General features: G+C 40.5%; 1 protein-coding gene across 3 annotated transcripts in view; it reads left to right on the forward strand.

The window, feature by feature from the left end:
• The window catches only part of DHRSX (dehydrogenase/reductase X-linked), a 168,835-nt gene extending 146,991 nt beyond the window's left edge, over positions 1 to 21,844 (forward strand). For all 3 annotated transcript variants that reach the window (XM_087757176.1, XM_087757178.1, XM_087757179.1), the window contains one exon: positions 21,383 to 21,844. In XM_087757176.1, coding sequence (XP_087613302.1) covers positions 21,383 to 21,580 — 198 coding nt within the window. In that variant the 3' untranslated portion in view covers positions 21,581 to 21,844. The remainder of the gene's footprint in view (positions 1 to 21,382) is intronic.
• Positions 21,845 to 22,245: the final 401 nt, after the last annotated feature.

A 22,245-nucleotide genomic window follows, 5' to 3' on the forward strand; every position in this document is an offset into this window, starting at 1 on the left:
AGGGGCCAGAGTTGGTGCCCTGTGTTTCCATGTCTTTGTTGTGAGTGGTGGTGTGTGATGGCTCCCCAGCTGCCTCGCATCCCTGCAGCAGGCAACAGTATGCTGAGGCTGAATGTGTCCCAGGAAAAGCAGTATTGATTGACTTATTCAAGATTTTTGTCTGCCAAGCTTTTGAGATGCAAAATGCAGTCTTCCACACCGTCTGCCACTTGTCGCATACTATCCTAAGATGATTAAAAATGTAGAAAGAGAAAAGCTGTCCCATTGTTTTTGGAGCTCAGAGTGTTGAAAATAAAATTACACGCTATGAGTATATTTTGACAGGTGGCTCTGTTCTGAAAATGAATGTAGAAGAGTCATTATGGGGCAGCGTGCTTGTTTTTTCTGTCAGGGTTGTACACTGTCCAGGTACAAAGGTTATTTTTTTGAGTGCCCAAGCTGTGAATGCAGCTTGGTCATTTCTCAGAGAGGAGTTCAGTTATCACCACTCTCATACATCATGACCAGTAACGACAGCTTAGGTCCCCATTTTCCTTTGCATATAAAGTGATTGCTTCCATCATCATGAAGTTTTGGTACTTCATCAGTGGCTTTGCACAAGTGTAGCTGATCAGAACCTGCTAAACAAGTAAATAAGACCCAAACCTAAAAGCATCCAGGTCCCAATCTTATTGTGTATTCTTGTAGCAACGATTATCTGACCTGAGTTCGCATCCTCTATGTGGAGGACTGCCCTTATGTAAAGCATTTTACCTGTCTGATCCTGCTCCTTAAAGGTTCTTCTTGATCTGGGGCTGGTCTTTTATATCTTGCCCATTTTAGGTTTGTGGCACGTGTCCTATTTTATATGTCTATTATCTGGGGAAGTGGACTAAGGCTGGCACAGATACACCGAACCCTAATCGCTTTAGAGGCCCTACAGATCTCCAGAGGTATTAAGTACTTCAAATGTTTATAATACTAGATTCAGCTGATGGTGCTTGAAATTCATTCAAGAAGCAGATCTGGAAGGCAGAAAGCAGGGAGTTTTACACAGTCTTTTTTTTTCTAAATATAATTGCCCTGTTGATACTATTTTATATACACTTAGTGCTCAGTTTTGGTTTTGGTGGTGTGGTGGTTTTTTTTCGCCTGGTATTGGGGCAAGCCTGTTTCATGAAGCACTGTTTTCACTGAAAAATATATCCAGCACCCAGTACCTTGCCTGTATAACTTCTGCTATGAGAGTTTCTACCCACTTGTCACAGCACTGGATCAAAGGAAGATTGCTGGTGAGTCATCTATTTCCAGCTTTTTGAAAAAGTGATAAAATATAAAATGTGTAGGTGCTGAGGTACCTGGATTTGTCATCTCCAGGTCACTACACACCAGTTTACTCAGAGGAGCCAAGGGGATTATAAAGCACCTCCAGTGCTCAGAAGCAGCACTCGTACATGTGATGTACAGTCTGTCCCACGCTCTCCTGGTTGGTAAGAAAGCACTGGCAGGATTAGCATCATTAGGGTTTATAGATGTGAGCAGGTACCATCCTACTCAAGGATGGTACCGGTGCTGCCACTGTTACCATAAAGACAACACATCTTTTGTGTGTTAATTTCAGTTTGACTCTGTAGAAGCTCTAGGCAACAACTTTTTTTTTTTCCTCTTTATTGTCAAGTTATATCATGATATCTAGCAATAACCTTTAATCCAAATAAACAGGAGTGAGGTTGCGTTTAAGGAAACAATTTTGTCAAGACAAGAATGAATTGAAGCAAGCTGACTGGAAATTTATTTACTTTGAGAAAGTGAGAAAGAAATAAGAAGAAAGAAGCAAGAAGCTTGTTTCTAACAATTGGAATCAGACTCTAGGAAAGGATTCCAGCGAGTGGTAGCTATAAGAAAACAGTTGTTTTTAAGATGGAGTTTAAATGGGTTTGTGGAGAAGATCAGCTGATAGGATATCTGCAATATGAGGAGATCAGAGATGTCCCAAGAGATCCCCGCAGTCCCCTGTTCCTTCTGAATTCCTTTTGTATTTAGAGTCCAGTTATTTTTCCTCAGGTTTATCTGTTTTGCTCCCATGCTGAGAATAAAAAAGGGAATCCAGTGTAAGGGTCCAAAAGATTTCCCAACAAACATTCATTTTGATTTTGAATGTGTTGAGTACCCAGCAAATCCTGCTTTAGGAAAACCTTTGGTGAAGGTGTGCCACTTCTTGCACTCACCTTCATCCTTGCCTTTCTAGACAATAGTTCTTCCAATTTGCTGATGAGCTGTGTTGAACTGTGCTTCCAACCGTGCTGGCTCTTGGGTTACAGGAGAAAATCAAAGATGGGGCTATGGGTCAGACTGAAGAGCCTTCAATGAAAATGAGATCTTTTATTGTCCTGGTCAAGAAATCTGTGCATGCTATTAAAAAATAAATTAGCCAATGTAAATTGAAAACAGAGCTGTAGAGATAGTTGGCATAGCTACCCTGTTCATTTCTAATCTGGGTTACAGCAATGTTCTTCTAGAAGTTGGTAAGTGCTCAAGAGACGCCTTCCAACAGAGAGGCCGGGCAGCTGGGGGCAGGTAGCACATGACGCTTGTACAAGAGACCATGGCTTCCCCCGTGTTTCCACAAGCAGTTCATGGCCATCGTCCTGTGCCCTCCTGACTGTTTGGTTTGCAACTAAATTACCTTCGAGATGACTAACTCTGGGGAGGCTTGTAGCCCTGCTGAAACTCAGCCGAGGTGCTCCAACTGACAGTGTCCAGAGTAGACTGGTGGGAGTTTGTATGTTCCTAGAACATCCTGAACAGAGAGTTTGGTTCAGGATTTTGCCTGAGAGGAAGAAAGAGGTATTCTGTTCCTGTTTTGTGATGGCAAGTCTGCTGAACTGAATTGGTGTTTGCAATTCTACTTGCCATATTTTTCTTATGGAGAAGTTATACTGCACATTTTAAAATTTGGGGAAAAAAAAAAAAAAGAGAGATATTCCTTTTTTTTTTTTTTTAGTTTTTGTGGACTTTTTTATTTAAACCATGGTGTGATATTTTAGAGGGGGCAAAGTTGGGTTCTTAGGCTTTCTTGGGTGGGCCCTTCAAATCACAGCAATAAACCTGCTGCAAACTACTGATCATGGACCCATTAAGGTAGCTAAGATGTGTCAATGTTCCAAATTACTGAGTTAAAGCTTTGCTGTCTTATATGAATGGATGCCTAGATTTAAAAATAAATCCTTGGGATTATACCGAAAATTTGAACTGTCAAGGAATAAATGGTGTGGTGAACTGAAACATAGGTCTCTTAAGCTGCCCTCAATTTAGCTGTATTTCAGTAATCCCTCATTCACCTTTCATTGCTGTCAGCAGCCTGTAGGGTTTCTTTTATATTTATGATGGAAATGTCTGTCTATGAATCATGTCACTGAGATGTATGTGTTTTTGCCACTTCAAGGAATTAGTAAACAGTGCATAGTTTCTCTGGTAAATAACACCACATTGATGGGTCATTTATACCAATAGGTATTTCTTCATTGTTGTGGTTTAACCCCAGCCAGCAACTAAGCACCACCCAGCCGCTCGCTCACTCCCCCCCGGTGGGATGGGGGAGAGAATCCAAAGAGTAAAAGTGAGAAAACTCATGGGTTGAGATAAAGACAGTTTAATGGGTAAAGCAAAAGCCGCGCGCGCAAGCAAAGCAAAGCAAGGAATTCATTCACTACTTCCCATCGGCAGGCAGGTGTTCAGCCATCCTCAGGAAAGCAGGGCTCCATCACATGTAACGGTTACTTGGGAAGACAAACGCCATCACTCCGAACATCCCCCCCCTTCCTTCTTCTTCCCCCAGCTTATATACTGAGCATGACATCATATGGCATGGAATACCCCTTTGGCCAGTCTGGGTCAGCCCCCCTGGCTGTGCTCCCTCCCAGCTTCTTGTGCACCTGGCAGAGCATGGGAAGCTGAAAAGTCCTTGACTGGTGTAAGCACTGCTCAGCAAGAACCAAAACATCAGTGTGTTATCAACATTATTCTCATCCTAAATCCAAAACACAGTGCTCTACCAGCTACTAAGAAGAAAACTAACTCTATCCCAGCTGAAACCAGGACATTCATGCGAACAGCTTTCTTGCATAAAAAATTCCTTATTTTCTTGTGTGGTAAGTGGAAAGTATTTTTGTTAAGTAAGTGCATGTAACTTCATTTCTTGTTTTTCCATATTTTCACTGTCAGCATGTATTTCTGAAAAACTTTTCTTGACAGTAGGTATTTATTAACAAGCTTTGCAAGTATTTTCATGTTACAGTTATATAATGCCTTTATCATAGAAAAACAGACGTATCTACAATGCAGGAACCTGTTGTACCTTTCATTTTTTGGAGTGCCTTTGCTAAAATCTGTGGAGACTAGGTAATTTTCATGTTAAAATATCACTTACCTTCAAATATAAAACTTTTTCATATACAAAATTACATTAATAAAACATAATTTCCTTTTTAATCATATACTAAACAAAAAAGTAACCTACTGTAGCTTTGCAAGTTAAACATATATTATTATGTAGTTTTCAGTAATATTCTTTCACTCGTAATTTCAGTCACCTGCAATACCTAAGAATTTTTAGGAAGGATAGAAAAATTGCTGTAACAAAACACAAAGCCCTGAATATTTTGGAAGACTGAAAGATCCTTTTCATTTGATCTGCTGTTTGTTGTTGTCGTTGTAGATTATGGATGAGAACACCGGCAATTATTCTTCAGTTAATATACTTTTGAACTGGAAGAAAGGGCAGAGCTACGGTGCACCTCGCAAGTATTCAGCTAGTCTCCATTGCAAGCATTTAAAACGCATCTTCAGTGGTGTTTTTTAATGATAAAATACGTAGGGCTGGCTTTTCTGACAACCCATGGAACATGATAGATGATAGTAACCTTTTCTCTAAATTAAACTGGAAAACTGGGAGCCAGCAGGGCAGTGTGCTCAGGCACACAAGCTTTGGGATAGCATCTTCCTTTCCTCCTCCTCACCCCATAAATACATTTTTTATGTTTATTTTAAAATTACGTCAATATATTCTGGTCTATATTCTCACCTCCATTTCATTGAGCCTCTTTCACCCTTTATAGTTTCAAAATAGTTACATTTGTACTTATTTAATTTAGCAGCAGTTACCGCAGGCCAGAGGACTGTCTAGATTTTACTTCCTTTTCCACACAAAAGCAAACTCTACAAGTGTGAGCAACTTTCTACTACTTGCAGATGAGCTGTTTGCTGAGTAATTTCTCATACTTGCCTAAACAAAAGGAAAAAGCCCTGAGTGAGCTTTTTTGAAATAAGTTTACGTTTTCAGAGAAGAAGTTACAGAGCATATTTGGCTCGGGCATCTATTTGTGGTTAGGGAAATATTTTCTGTAAGAACGTGTACCTCAGTGCTATTTTCCCTTCAAATTTCTCTTTGTGGTTATGGTTTGGGTTTTTTTTTTTCTGCTGTGGTCATCTACAGGCATTTGTAAATTCTTCATTATATTAATTTAGAGTAGAAGGGGAATCTGCCTGATTTCTCAAGAACCAAACTGCTTTTCTCCATTTTATTATATTAGTGATTAAAAAATACTGATGTTTTCTTCTGTGGAACTGTAGTAAGACACTTAAATCTGGTTATTTCTAGTCGCAGCTGGGTATTTATTCTTTTGAAAATCTCTCCCTCCCATCAGATGCTGCTGGTAACTGTTGTCAGTTGTTCGAGTAGCTGTGGTCTGACAGCACGCGTGAAGTTGTCTATTCATTTTCTAAGCAAAGACCAGGTGTTTGTTCTGGGGTAAGCAGACTGATTTGCAGTTAAAAACTAAAGTAAAGGTACATCCTTTCAGGCTATAAACCAGCCACGTTTCAAGCTGCATGTTACTCAAAAAGAAAAATGTGAGAGCCAGAGGTAATCAGCTTCTTCACTGCCATGTAAATCTGGGGTATTCATTTATGCAAGTGAAGAATGGATCGGTTATTCTCTCCCCTGTGTTAACGAGAGAATTCAGATTTGTACCATGGACTAGTTCATGCTTTTCCCTTGCTCTACACAGAGATGGCACTAAAAACAACGCAAAGGGCTATATTTAGAGAATTAGGCCAAGGGGAACTCATGGGTTCATTTTAGGAGCCAGTGATAAATCTGTCTCCCTGGGATACTTCAGCAAGCACTGAGGCACATCACCTCCAGCTCCGGCCACCTCACGTGCTTCCAGTTACTCTGAGCAGTAAGCCATTGCACACCAAAAAAGAAACCGGGAAAACTTTAAAAATTTAAAAGTCCTACAGGGTTACACTGGGCCCATGAGAGGTGAGGTCTTGATCATTTTGTCACTGACAACGTCTTATGCAAGAAAGAGCTTTGCACAGAATCCCATGGCTACAGTGCTCTGGTAATGGTCATGCCACTGCTGGCTGTTAGACTTACGCATCAGAAGTCTAGCTTTTGCATTTTATTCTAGTGTCTTTAATATATTCACACTAACCTTTAACATATTCACAGTATTGCAGGAAAAATTACACTGGGTCGAAGGAACAAAGGCAAATATTGCTGAAGAAATTTTAAATAATGTGCAGATCTTTTGTGGGCATTGATTCATGTGCTTCATGGTGTCAATAATTGCTTGTGAATTGCAGCCATTTTTTTCCTCTGAACAGAGCATTACTCCTGAAATATAGTCATTACCTATTGATTAGCTCTATAGTCATTTTCATGCATCAGTAGTTCTGATAAAAAAATAAGTAGCACTTATTTTACACCAATATGTAAGATCCGTTCATTGTTCATGAATAACTGAAAGGAGTCTTTAGACCCCTTTTTTATTGCAGAGACCACATTGACATTTTCAATAGCCATAAGTCTCAGGATAAATGGAAGAAATCTTAAGGGGTTTTTTTGTTTTTGTTTTGTTGTTGTTTTTTTTTTTTTGATGGGGGAGTTGTAAATGTTCTACTGTCTCAGAACAGGCTGTGATAAGAAGGGCATATTTGTCACTTTGGGGCTAATGTAATTTCCTGTTTTTCCTACTGTACGACTCTCCTTTTAATCCCAGTTGTCGGTAATGTGCTATTTTTTGATTAAATGATGAGACCTGAGATTCAGCAAGGAGAAAATAATTAAAACTATTTGTTTCACAGACTGTCAGCAGCTATTAGGGATTAGACAAATATAAATTAAGGTTTTTTTTTTCCCCGAGCCATGTTACAGACTTTGTAAAGTTCACAAACAATTGTAATCCTCTTTTATTGAGCACAGATTTAAAAGTAAAGGTCAGTTATGTTTTGGTCACTGAGGAGTTTATATAATTGGTAAAAAACAAGCATTTAGATTATTTTTATATAAAAAGCGTGCTGCTTGGGAAACTCTTGCTTCTCGATTGTGGCTCCCTTACAGAGCTCAGGGACTAAAAACTAGCCACGTCAGCTCAGCAGATGTTTGCAGAGCAAAGTGGGCTTTGCAGCTCGTCTCTCCAGCCGCATGAGCAGCTCATGCCTGGGAAGGGCCGAGCAGCGGCAGGGATTGCGGCTGATGCTGGTGGCCTCCATGCCCTGAGACCAGCGCCACTCACACGCTCCTTCCCTGCAGCCTCATGCATCCAGCAGAGCAACGTGCTGTCACACCACCGCCTCGATGCCCCTTGTGATTTTGCTGCAAGAGGAGCCTTGTTTCCTGCCCTGCTCTAAGGGCTTGGACCCACCATTTCTCCTGTCTTCTCAGGTTTGGCTAGGTCAATGTATTGACAAGGTTTCACCTGATATTTCCTTCTTCTTTCTCTACAATCAAAAAGCTTGGTTGCTCTTTGTTTGCTCCAGAGATGGTAAGAGCTGTCTGCCCCAAGAGCTCATGCTTTGAAGGCTGCTCTCTACCTCTTCTGGGTGTCCGAAGGGGATCGGTGACACAGATGGGTGTTCCGAGGAGGGCAAGTGTTGGTGCTGTGCTGGGAGCCCTCCAACCCTGAGCCCCTGAGGAGATCCTCTTCTACATGGCATATGGGCTGCGAAAAGGGATGTGACCCAATGGGGACAAGTGCCTGGCATGCTGATGTAGGAGCCACTTGCAGTGAGGTTGCAGTGAGGGCCTGGCAAGAGGCATTTAGGAATTTAGGAGGAGGAAAAGGGAATGAATAAGAGCTGGGACTAGCTGCAAGACTGTCGTGGGGCATGATGAAAGGGCAGGCGGAGAAATGGGTGAAAGTTTAGACTGCAGACATGCTTTGCATACCACCTAGAGAAGCGGAGTCCTAATCTTGATTGGAACAATTCAATTCCGCTGTGAAGTACATATTAAATAACAATAGGCGGCTGCAGAGCTGTGCAGACTTGCAGGTGAAGAGCAGAATTTTAAGCAAGCTGCTGGGCGGGCAGGAGAGGCAGTGGGAAGGGCTGGGACAGGCGGTCTGCACTGGCATTCAAGCCTCTGCTCAGACCTCAGCCTGTATTTTTACAACTTAAAAGCAGTTACTAAACCACAGCACAGTTCTGCATTAATTTAACTGGAATTTTTCCCAGGAAGCAGAAGTTTAATCGTCTGGAGCATCGCTGTTTTGCAGTGTATCACCACGAGTGAGCGAGTGGGGAGGGCTCATTGATTGAACTCTGAAGGCGAACGGACATGTGTAGCAAAACGGCATTACCAAAGAGTGTAGTTCAATCCGGGCTCCCTAAACAAAGGGAATTATTTCAGCACCAGAGGAGTCCGTAACATGTCTTTATTGAACCACAAAACCTCACAGTATTTGTTTCCCATTCTAAACAACTGCTCTAACCTTTCAGTCAAAAAGCCCTATGAATACAAGTGCAACAGAAACTCTCCTGGGGCATTTAATAAAAAGAAAAGGTTAATTTTCACTGCATTATTTTGGCTATTGATAGTTCTGCAAGTGTAAGTCTCTGGGTCATAGCTACCTATGCCCTTAATCAGTCCAGTATCAAAACCCCAGTCAGAAGCTCTCTGCAGAGTTGAGCTATCTGAGAATGAAATAAAAGGAATATGAAGATTTTCAGGAAGATTGTTGGAATTTTTAACATTCTTGCCCCACAACTTTTTTTTTTTTTTTTAAGTAGTAGATTTGGGAAAGACTTTGGGTGTGGAAGAGATTAAATGTTTTTTTCCTTTCCAGTTTTATATTGTCCTCCTTCAGGTAATGAGATTTGATCATTCACTATGGATCTCATTTTTGGAACTTGAATCAATTCTTCTGTGACACAAGCCAGGACAGTCGGTTTAGTCATTCACACAGGACTGGGGTATACCGTGTCACCCGTACAGCAACATGGCACTTCTGCTGTGACTTCTGTCATCCAGCAAAGGAAACAGGAACACAGGAAGGAGCACAGCTGTCACCAAATCCAGGCCCGGCCTTTGCAGGGGAGACGTTTTTCACAAATTAATGGCTCCCCTTGCTACCTCAATGAAGGTTTACAAAACACCTTAGAAATAAGCTTGGATATTAAAATTAACAGCTTCAGTGGATCTGGGTATTGCTACTTACTACCTCTTAACAATTTTCAGTACATCCCACTTCCCTGTTTTCCTTTGTCTGTTCCACTGGCAAGAACTGCCACCTTTGTTTTTCTTTCTCTGCCCCCTTGCAAATTAATAACGTTATCACCCCTCCCCAGGCTAACATCCCCCTCTGCACTATGAGCACCAACCTGCCCTTCTTTCAGACCATTTAGCTGATTAAATGGGATGAGTTTAAACTCATGAGTAATTGTTTTCAAGATGGAAGGGTTTTGCTTCCATTTCAGACATTGGGAAGCATTTGTGTGGCTGAGAATTTGCGTGTTTGCTTTCTCTATAATGAGCTCTGCGGCAAAAGATATGATGCCTCAGATCTTGTCTGACATAATTTTAGAAACATGAGTAATCTCATTGAAATCAATGGCATTATTTTCCTGTCTGAAGTTATACATGTTCTTTGGGGCTCTTCTGAATTGAAGCCACCGATAGGTTCCTTGTCAGACAGTAAAGAGCGCTGGGGTTGATTGGTTTAAATAAAAGGATTTAAGTTACAGAGCTTAAACTCACTTTCAGTCTACACAATAAAAAGCTTGATTTGAATAATAAGATTCAATCCTCCTTTGCATTTGCATTTTTAGGTATTTTGTTAAAAACAGGATGATTCTGGTGGGTTAGTAAGCATTCAGGTATGTCGATTTGCAACTGAATACAGCCTTTGCCTTTAAATTTAGTACTTCTCTCAGGTAACCGAGAGGATGAGCCACACAAGACAGCTCCATAATCGTATAGTTTCAGAATCTATCTGTGATTTTATGACTTTAGCATTCTGTTGTGACAGAAAATGGGAAACAGTAGTTTTGTTTACAAGATGACTAATATTTTTCTTTACTTTTTTTACAAGCTGGTTTCAGATGAAATATGGCTTTAATTAAAATGAAGAGAACTGTCATTTTTAAAGGGTTTTATTACTTAAACAGAAATACATTGAACTTATTGGGCACATTTTTGTCATCAAAACCGAGGATGTATAATCTGTAACTACGGACTTGAACTAACTAATTCTGTTTACTGTATCTGTCAGAAAGATAAGATTAGAAAATCTGAGCCATTCTTTCTCACCTATTTCTATTCTTTCACTAAAATAACTATAGAAAATTAACCTACTCTTCTTTTTTTCCATCTTTGGAGCATGTCACTAGGGACAGACCTTAAATTAACCCCCTGGTTTATATCTTCTTGGTTTATTGTTCAAGATTAAATGCTGAAATTGCCAGCAACTGGAATTATAGGAAACATAAATTTGCAGAATAAGATTCCTTCCCTCTCCACCACTTTTATCTGTCTTCCAGTTTGGGCTTTCTCCTCTTAGCTTGGGGAACATTGCAAACCTACAATTTAAACACAATAACTATATAAAAAACAGAAACCCAGACCAGTTGGGGCATGGACAGTGCTAAGTGGTATTTGGCGATCTGCTTGAAACTTCTTCCTTCCAGCCAGTGCAGCCTCTGCAGGACTCTCACATTTCAGTCCTGCAGAAAGGCTCAGAGTCTGCGAAAGGGAAAAGGAGAAGGCGGCTGAGACCCGGGGCGAGGATAAGCGCTGCGAGGTGATGTCTCTTTTTCCATGCAGGGCTTTGTGTGGAGCAGACCCATCAGCAGGACGTGTTGCAGCCCAGCTAGCATTCCACTGCAACATAGACGTGAGAAATTTGGGGGAAAGTGTATTTTTGCTTTCATCTCTCCCATCTTCCCAGGTGTATTTTCATCTTGCATGCTATTAATGCAGAAATGTAGCATTCTGTAGTCATTTTGGGTTAGTTTGTGCACTTTACTATTTGTGGTCCCCATCTTTGCTAGCACAGGCACATGGCCTGCCTGAGTCCTGGAGGAGAAGTGTCCTCCGCTGACCTTACCTGGTGATCCAGGAAGGGATTTGCACCTTCTCACCTGAGCTGTCTGGTTTCAGCAAGTGCCTGCAGCAGGCAGGTGAGGAACCTGGGCTGGCAGGCAGCTTCTCCCAGCCCCACCGCCCAGCTGAGCCCACCGGTGGAAATAGCCCTGCTGCTGTTTGGGGTGCAAAATGGGGGTAGTAGCAATTTAAAACAGAAGAGGCTGTGAAATAGTCGCTGGCCTATGTAATTTTGGGTTATTTCACTTTGTCTATGTTCTGTACAATCTTTATGCTTTTTAATCTCGTAGTTCATAAAGGTTTTCTATATTGTGGTTATCTTTTAAATATTTAGGAGTTCTGTGCCTGTCCTGAGTGCTTATAAGCAGTAAAAAAATTAACAGTCCTCCTAAGAAAGCTGTGAAGTTGGAGATATAAGTGTCAGTTTCCATTTTCTGAGAAGGGAAAACAAGATATATGGGCAAAAGGACTTGACAAGTGTTAAACAGTAAGTAAAAGAGTAGAGATGCCAGTAGGGTGCTACAAGTCAGAAGTGGCCATATATCTTATGCCTGAAGTCTTGTGTTTTCAGCCAAAGCTGGCAAAGACATTTTACTTTCGTGAGCAGGCAGGTAATAAAATAAATTGTTCAGAGGCATACGGACTCAGGAGCATCCTCTTCAGCATTTAGAGCCTTGCTGTGTCTCCTGCTCTCTGGGGCTGGTAAAAATGCAGCTACCATTTCAAATGTAAACACTTCTGTCTGCTTTTCTGTGTTGTTTCATTTTGATTGCCAAAATCTGGCATCATTTGAAAGAATTCAGCAAACTAAAGATGACCCACGTACTGGTATAAAATAATGCATTAGGGAACAAAACTTCTAAAGCTTTCATGGTTGTTTGTTGTTTTAAGTCCTCTTTAATTTTGATCCATTCACATTTTGAATCCTATTTAAATTTTGTTTTCAACTAAAAAATTGGCATATGTTATTAAACGATACAGATGTTCCAGCCATTACCTGTCAAAGAGGTTGCTTATCTAAGAGCTTTGTTGGAGGGAGGAGTAGTCTTATGCTCTTATTCGTATTTCTCAGATGGTAATAGTTCAAAACTTAGTCAAATTAAAGCCTTGCATAGCTAATAAAAATAACAGGATGATTCCTTAGCTTATATCTAGCATGAATACTAAGCTGTAATTAAGTATTCTTACTTAATGATATATCAGTCTACATCTCAGAATGAAGAAGATTATATTGAATTGCTCACATGATACTGTAATTATGGCCATAGAGCTGGTAGCAAACAAATAAATTGTGTATTTTCCTTTACAAACACAGAAAAGGAGTAACAGCCTAGTGTGCAAGGCATCAGGATTAGGATTTAGGAGACTCTTTCTTTCCTTATCTCTTCTCCTGACTTGCGCATTGGCGTCAGTAAATCACTTTGCCTGTCTGTGAATAGAGGTGTTGCAGAAAATCCCAGATTACGTGAAGATACCCAGGACAATTCTGAGTGATTTAAGTTAGGCATCCTCAGCAATAGGGAGCTGCAGGACATCACCTGGTTTCCAGAGGGCTGGTTAACCAGAGTGCCACGCTTCCAGCAGAGGCTCCAGCATTTTGTGAAGTATGTGTACTCTCTCGACTCTCTCCTCCCGTTATTGCCTGCCTTATTTCCTAGAGACTGGATGTTCTTCCAGCAAGTGACAGTCTCTGGCTGGATGTTTATGCAATGTCTGGGGCAGCAGGCTCCTATCTGTCAAATTTTGCATACTTTTACTGAGCTGAGCGAGGTAACAAGTGTAATGTAATTTGCGTGGCTGCAGCGATATCTCAGTTCTGACTTTGAAGACATCTCTCTCTGCTGCAAAGTGAGCTTAGGGATCAACCTTCAGGCAAAGTAATCTTCCTCAATGCACTTGACAAAATGAACAAAGGACTCAGTTATGATTAATGACTTTGACCCAAAGTCCCTGCTCAAATTCAGTCATGTAAAGTTGGGTTCTTGTTTCCATTTTGAAAATTGCTTAAAACTAAACATTGTTTGTCTAGTCCTTCATTACAACAGCTTAGAAAATGCAAAGTATGGATCCACAAACACTCCACTCAAATCACTGAGGTTATATTGCACTTCTAAGTGGGAGAGATTTAGTTTGAAATTAAGACACATAATTATTTTTGTGCATTTAGGCATCTACAAGTAAGTAAGTTCACTGTTGCAACTGCTATTTGAAGTCAATGGAGATCTCTTCAGTGTGGCCCAGAAAGCTGACTAGCCAACAGGGGCTTCATTCAGCTGCCTGATAACATAGGCATCTGATGCCATTTGAGATGACCTGTGGTGTCCTGCTTAGTCTGAAGCGGCTGCTTTGGAAGAGGAGGGTTCAGAGCCATGGCCACTGTCTTCCTCAGTAAATCTTTGCTCATGTTTTGAGTCTGCCAGAAGAGCCATCCCAGGGCTTCAGAGTAGAGCTGCTTGGCAATTTTCCAGCAAAACAGATTTCTCAGAAGACATTGCTCTGACACAAAACAAAGTGAAACCTTCCATGATTGACCCCATCAAAAGATTAATGGGAAATCAGGCATTCAAGCCTGCGTGCCTGCCTGCTCCTTGGGCTCCTTCAGCAGGAGGCTGACCCTGGCAGTCTTTTGGGGACAGTTCCTTTCTTCTGTAGTCTAATTTGTCTACAGGCTTCCCAGCCACCTACACGGGGGCTGATGTGAAGATGAAGTGGGGCTTCCAGGGCTCTCTGTGTACCTGGATTTTTTGGAAAGATCTTTCCAGAAAATTTTGTTTCAATAGAAAGGGAAGGAGAGATTCAGGATTTGATACTCTTTGTGGCTGTTTGCCAGCTACCTCTGCTTCTGTTCTTTACAATGTCTTGTGCTAGAATGCTTAGGGAAAAGCTTCTCTTTTTCCCAGAATAGGCATGAATTATTCATATTATAAAAGCTCCTTTCCTTCAACATTTTGGTATTGTTTTAGTTTGAAAATTGCCTGATGTTCTTAATTCATGAATGTTTCATCTTTTATTATATATTCATATCTTTGATTCAGAAATTATTTCTCTGTAGCCACAACATTGTCAGGAGAAAGGCTTCACATTTTAACTCAGCGATTTCTGTTTGTAGCTGCTGTCTTTTTTAAAGATGAAATCTAAAGAATTTTATTATGGAGTGAATTTATTAAAGGATTCTCTTTGCCATGAGTTGGGGATTGAAGAGAAATTAATTCGATGGTTCTGACTGGGTCTCTAGGGAGAACCGTATATTCAATAAAACATCTCTATCTCTTTCTGGTCTATAATCAAGGCAGAAATTGGATAGAAAGAGAATAATAGTGAGCTATATGGGAAAGAATAGGAGGAGAAAGAGAACGCAGATGGAAACTAGGGCTTCTGAGTGAAGGCAGAGATGTCTGAAAAGCTGTGCTGCCAGACCTCTCTGGCAGCTTTGGCTTCCTAGGGATCTGACAGTTGGTCCTGGCCACCACTCTCACCAGGACTTACAGTCAGCTGTTACAGCCTTATTGATCAAAGGTTGCTGAACACGTCCTTACACCTGTGTCATGGTTTCCATTCTAGCCTTTGTTTTCGTACTGTGTTTCAACTGATTACTTTTTGGCTGAAATTTTCAAAGCACGTTAGGAGGTCTAGACACTGCAGAAGTTACACAATAAGCACTGAGCGCACGTAGCCCATGTCTTCACCAGGAGGCTGTGACACTAGAGCAGCTGTTGTTATTTCACCTCGGAGTCTTGCACCCATAAGTAACCTGATTTTGAAATGGTTTGGTAGTTCACAGATCATAGTAATCAGGGCTCCCTGGAACACAGAGAATTTGTTTCTCACAAGTTTGTTTGCTTTGAGATTCATGGGAACGTAAGCCCAGCTACTCCATTTCTGAGAATTTTCAAACTATTCTGTGTTGCGGTGGCTTTGTGTTTGCCTTTCTTCTTGAGAGTCAAGCAGTGCATTGAGGGTGACTAGGTGTCACCCCTCCATTAGCTGGCAGCAAGTAGATGAAAGACTTTGCTGTACCAAGTAACAGTAATTTCATGTTCTCGTTCTTGTTGCTAAGCCCCACTGTGTGTATGCATAGTACTGTTCAGGTATCCCAGACGGTCATTGTCTTTCCTGAAGAAAGACAATAAAGGCAGAAAACTCTGTATATAGAGAGTTTTCCAGTCTAGATGCAAGTCAGTAAAATACTAACATTTGCAAAACATTACCAGAATAATTAACATTGAGAAAAGTAAAGGAACGCTGGCAAAAGTGCCTGAGTACCCAGGCCCAGAAGATGGCCTGTTCGGTGCTTGCTGCGTCTTCCTAGCTGGAACCTGGGAAACGCGTCACTAGCCAGAGACGTGTCTTCTTGTTACCTGAGCCAGGAATGGCCTGATGGAAACTCGCCTCACCTTTGGCCTCACCTGTGGCCTTTTAAAAAAGCAAGGACACAGAGCAAACACCCTGAGCCCCGGTGCCAAAAAAATCCCTGAAAGCTCCTTTAACTCATCAGCCCATGAGTAAATTTCCCATATGAACTGAAAAGTGCATGACATAATGGATATGAGTAGATCAGGTAGGACCACCGTTATAAACCCAATGTCGATGAGTGTTCCTACGGCAGGCTACTTAATATTGCCGATGAGGGGCATTCCACCAATACTTAATGTATTCTGCATCACAAATTGTATAGATAAAGGTGTTTTAACATGTTCTTCTTCAGCATTAAGCCATTTGCCAGCATACCAGGCAGTCTTGGGTGCACATCTGCCTGTTTGGGCCCTCATTCGTGTGCCTCAAAATGCAACTGCGATGTCAGTCATTGAGTTCGCCAGCTGCTTCCTGCTCTCTGTCCTCTTTGCCCATCCTTCCCTCCTACCATCTCTCAAGATGGCAGCATCCTGAAGTCATAAAATACAAATGAAGTACAATCAATCAGCTGATTGACTGGGGTGAGGGAAAGCTATTCCAGAGTAAGTACTCCTCTGATACCGTGGACTGTATCACTACTGCTTTTTCAATCATCATATGGCCCGCTCTGTCCACCAATACAATTTGAAGTATATGCATGCCGTCCATTCAAACTGTTCGTCATAGTGTTTAAGACACATAGCAAGGTTCTCACTGTTTGCTGGTAGTTACTGAAAATGGTACTGGGAAAATGAATGGATTGCAGAAGAGGAGTTATAGCAGCTTATTAGTTTTGTTTCCTGTCCGATTTTCTGTGGTTTCGGATGGAGATACCGTACTGTCTGCCCAGGACTCTGAGCTATGAATTCAGTTGGAGGCGGAACTGGATGAGTACATGGATTAACAAGGGAAGCACCACCAAGCCATCATGTATAACTGATGCAGACACACAATTTCCAAAGAGTGAGGCTGTTGCGCCTGTTGTAGAAAAATGAAAAGGATGTGACATTTCATGGCAACATGGCTGTAGGGACTGACTGTCGTCAGCTAACACATTTTGCGAGCATTAGTACCTAGTATTGACAAGATTATATGGCACTTAAAATGCATTAATTAAAATGCATTAACTGGCAAGTCTTAAAAAAACAAAACTAAAACACAAACTCTCTTAGGATATGTCCCGGTTTTCATAGAACAGAATATTCCATTTGATGCTGAGGGGAAATTATTCTATGTTGATGACTTACTATTGATGAATACTTAAAAAAAGAAATATCAGAGCTTCTGTAAAAAAAACATCTTTTTCTCTGGGAATAGATAGTGCCAAAATAATGTCATTTTGTGTACATAGACTGCATTTTGCTTAAATAAACTGGTCACATGCAATTTTTTCCCTCCTTCCACAGCCTACCCATGTAATGAACAATACAAAGATATGTAATTTCAATCAGACCTTTATTTACTGTTGAAGGTATACTGCAAACAAGTAGTTAATTGCAAAAGAATGTAAAAGTAAAAGATGTGATCAGTACAGTAACAAGTAAAACGAATTGCAAATGCAGAATTTCTTTAGGAAAAATTTAAGCAGAAATCGGTTTTACTTGGATATGACAAAGGTATTAACTACAGTTGCTTGGATACGAATAATACAATAATTTTTAAACAAAAATCCAATTTAAAAAAAGTTCAGCACAAATAAGGTGGTAACTGAAGAGTGAAGAAGCCTCATTCAATTTATAGGAATCCCTCTTGTCTTAGCACAAGTCCAGCCAATTCATGACAAAGTGTTACTGATCCTATATGTATGTATATTTTTCTGTTACTCTTTGGGTTTTGGTTTTTTTTTTTTAAATTCTGGCAATATGTAGAGTATCCTCCCTTGTGATTTGAATGGTACTTATTATTACTGCCTGTCTACCTGCGACTTTTGGTATAATACTTCAGAGTCCCAAAGATGGGAACTTGCTCTTGTTTGTATAGAGCATCTTGACAAACATCCTGGGTTTTATAGATCAAGGTATTCAACCACTGGCTGGTGATTTCTCTGGCCTGTGATCAGGTGCCCTCCTTCCTAGAAGGCCATTGGCATCAAAGGATAGGTCAGATGTGTTGCTTTGACCGTAGTCTCCTGCTTGTGGTCATTTTCTTTTCCAAGGGCTTTATGGTTCCTCCTCATCTTTTGTTGGGCTGTCATGTGGTAAAAGAAGAGCTATGGGTCTTCCAGGAAAACTGGAAACCAGGAGTGGGGCTGCCACTGCTGGAACAGTTAATCCTGCTTCCTGTCCAGATACTCATGAACTGCTCCAGGGGTTGCAACCTGCTGCCAGCTTCTTCCTTCCCAAGAGCTCCTCAGGTGCTGGTACACAGACAGGACGTGTGTGCATGTGTCTGTGTGTGTTGCAGTTGATCTATGGGTGTGTAGTAGATCCAACGCTTTGGGAAAGAGCCTTGACTGTGTGTGGGCAGGTGGATGTACAGTGCTTTCACGGTAGGTATGGGCATGATCTAGAGGTGGAATCACATCATATGCTTTTCTTCCAGCCTCTCAAAACAGGTAGGTCATCCACCCAGCCAGAAGGCCAGGGGACTCCTGGTGTAGGGTTTCCTTTTTACTTTCATTAAAACAGAAAACATGACAAAAAAATGAAGAGATCCTCAAGTAAGGGAACATTAACCCTTTCAGCGTTAATTAGGCACTCAGAACATGGGATAAGACAATTAATTAATCATACATATGCAACTCTGCTCCCTGTTGCACTGGAAAAGTTGTTTTCCTTTAAATTAAATTATTATACACTAATTGCTTAATATATTATAGTATTTTTTTCCTTATGTGTTTAGATAATCGCTTTTAGCAACAGGTGATGATAGAAAGTAGATGGGAATTTTGCGTAGAACCTTCTACTCAGCATGCTGGATGTGGTGGACAGGATGAAAACCAAATTAAATCTTGTGAAAAGCTACACAAGCTGACCTTAATGGCTGGTGACAATGTCACTGTGCTTATAGACTGGTCACAGTGTGGCCATGTAAGCACATTTATTATTGTCTGAGCCTGCTCGATATTTTCTTTCTATGGAAGAATAGGAAACAATTTGCTATATAAAATGTTTTGGTAAAGGCCTGCTAGGGCTGCATGAATAAAACCAACAACTGTCTGTCAACTTGTACATAGCCTTTATTTAATGTATTTGATATTATTTTGAATAGATCCCCTCTGGTGGGGAACTTAATTGACATATCATGAAATAATAAAAATCTTCATAAATCCTGCATATCCTGGGAGAACCTTCCCATCGAATCAGCAAAGGCACATGGTATTTCTGATGCTGTAGGAAGATCCATACAGACCAATCTCGGAGACTGCAGAGAGCCCTGCTCATAAGAACATAATCAGACAAATTCCACCCACAGACAATTTTTTTAAAGCATTTTAGTTTTGAGCTGTTGTCATTAAGATTTGGGAGTCATTGACATTGACATTTATACTTGTTTGTGCTGGAGAGCTGTTGAACACAGCAACATAATGTCCAGTGAACCATTGCATGAAGTAATGGTTTATCTGTGTCACTAGATTTTTAAGTAAAGCACAGCAGTACCTTAAAAACTTTTGGTTTCTCTCTGTCATCCAGAATAAATTGCATAAAATACGAATACTCATACTCATCATTGTTCTGTTGCTTTACACTATTAAGATATTTTATATTGCATCATAGCTGATCATGATAGTAGCCACTATGTGAGCGTGTGGACTCCAACTTTTAGGAGTCATCCTGATCCTGCAAAGAATTATGCATGCACATAGCTTTATGTTGTTTAAATAATCTACTGGATGTGAATAGTACTATTTTCCATAAGATGAAGAAGGGTGAAGAAGTAGTAGTAGAGTACTAAACTAAAGTAAGTAAGCCCTTTGTAAGTGTTTCCAGATAGTCTCTCAGAGTACAGTCATCTTCTTAAAAAAAAATATTCCAGCAGTTACCTGGACCTGACTGTTTTTTTTTTTTAACATACTGACATATTTTGCTGAGAGAATAGCTCATTGGATAGCCGAGTTATCATCTTATTTCATTAGGTGGTATTTGGATCAGGACATGCTGTCTTTGTGTGGTAACTGACAGTAAAAGCTGGCTATTTTGTGGCCATTGAAGGAAAGTATGGTGGTATTACTGCTCTTTGCAGCCTGTTGGCATCCGTAGTTTTCCTTCAGCTTAAACACCTTTGAGCAAGGGCTTGGTGTGGAACCAGTGGAGCTCTGTGCATGGAGGTACCTCAGCTGGGCACGTTTCTCCTTCAGCAGTTCACTTTTTGGGGAGTGTGCCTGTGGTCACACAGGGAATGTGTTGCCCTCGCCGATGCCGAGGGTGCTCTGCCCTGGTGGCAGCTGGAGAGGACGCGGTTTGGGTAACCTTGTGTTATTGTGTGATTGTCACATGGCTCTAACTTACTTGTAAATGAGACCAAATGCCAGATGGATCAGATAAATTAATTATTTCTAATAAGTTGTGTTGTATTTATTGTACAGGGAGAAAACAGAGGAGTTGTTTCCTTTTGAAAACCTGCACCTTGTCAGAAAAAGCTTCAAATGACTTAGCTTTATATTTGTTGTAATTAGGCACTGAGTAACCTATTCAATACTGTCTGATTCATCGAGTGAGTTCTTCAGGAAACGAAATCCTGTCAGGTGCAGCAGACAAAGCTATAAGCAGCATTGGTACTATTAATGACTCAGAGAATGACTGCAAGGATTGTAAAATGACACATTATTATCTAGCAGGCACTGATCATAATTATATCACTGATACAGAGAAAACATATCAAGTGTCGTGTTTTAAATATGTCCTTCAATAAAAGAAAAAAAATGCCATTGAAATAATTTCAGTGATAGCTGTGTGATCCTGCTGAATGCAAAATGGAAATGTTTTGCATATCCTTGGGATGAAAGGAGTTATCACTCTAAGCTATTTACATATTAGTTTTCATTTAATACTCATGGTATATCAGACATTATAGAACTTTCACCGTTTTCCTTTATGACACTGCAGAACTCTGATAACTATGCTCTGTGTAAAATGTAATTCCCTGGTTTACCTGCCTGCTTGGATTGAACTGCGGAATCTTAATTTGCTGTCATGGTTTCCATGATCCTTTGCTCATGTCATATTGTTGTTACGATGAACACATTGCGTATACAGCATAGCCTTCATCTTCTGAAGGCAGAGTACAGACACCTTCATCCTTGTAAAATGAATAATTAAACTAGGATTTTAATATTTGTGTTTTCTTTGGGGTTTATTATCTCTAACTGTGAAAACTAAATCAATTATATTGTATGCTCTGTCTGACTAGCTCTTGAAAAAATGGACCAGAGTTTTCCATACATCTGTTCTGTGGCTTTAAGCTATCTCAAAAGAGCACTGTTGTAGAAATGGACTGTATTCTGCCAGTTGGATAGGTGGCATTTTTATCATTGCCACCTTGAGGTTTACATAAGGACTGCAAATGTGATGCAAAACTAGGGAAGCTGATTGTCACTGGTAAGGTCCTATGGTATAATGTAATTCTTCTCTTTTACCTGCCTTGCCTGAATTTGTTTTTTTTTTTGTTTGTTTGTTTCTGTAGACTCCAGAGGAAGGAGCCTCTACAAGCATCTATGCAGCAGTATCACCCGAGATGGAAGGAGCTGGTGGCTGCTACCTTTACAATGAAGAAAGGACAAAATCGGCTGACATAGCATATGATGAGGAGCTGCAGAGAAAGCTCTGGACAGAAAGCTGCAAGATGGTTGGGATTTCTGATGAATCCAGCAGAGTTCCCTAGAAGAAGCCACTTCCAGCTGGGTAAATGAAATGTATTGACAAGCATCTTAGGCGAATTCTTGCAGCATCAGTCATCATCCTGGAAATCACTGTTCAGTCCCAAAGGCAAACATGAACAGCTCTGTTCTTCACTTGAACCCCTAGTCTGCTAGGGTGGGGGGGGAGTATTCCCACAGAAAGATGTAGTGGTTGGTTTTAAATCTAACCATCAGTTTTGTAAATCATGATGTTTCAGTCTGTGATTAAAATACAATCTTTAACCTTGTGCAGAGTTGAGTTTTCATTTTTTGTTCAACAAAAAAAAAAAAAGACTTTCCCTGGTGAACATGTTCTGTCTGTGGGATGTTGAACTTAAGCCACCTTTGTACATATAACTTACTCTTTTTTAATCAGTTTTAAAAGTTGCAGCTTTTTTCCTTAAGCTTCATTGATCTTTAAGACACTTTATAATGAATGTCAGTTTGTTCCAATGCAGACATTTGGCATTCATGATCATTATGTTGTTTCTATCATAACGTTCGTTTTATATGTCAACTTTTATCCAGAGGTTTTAAGTCAAAATCAGAACAAAAAAAATGTAAATAAATAAGGTCTTCAGACAGGATATTGAATTCAGTTGTTTTCCATTTGAGTTCAGCTGTCCTTTAAAGGTGAGCCCTAAGAACG

Source organism: Nipponia nippon, unplaced genomic scaffold, assembly GCF_047370975.1.
Source record: "Nipponia nippon isolate SJK-2023a ecotype South Korea unplaced genomic scaffold, ASM4737097v1 scaffold_2, whole genome shotgun sequence".
In the NCBI taxonomy this organism is placed as follows: Eukaryota; Metazoa; Chordata; class Aves; order Pelecaniformes; family Threskiornithidae; genus Nipponia; species Nipponia nippon.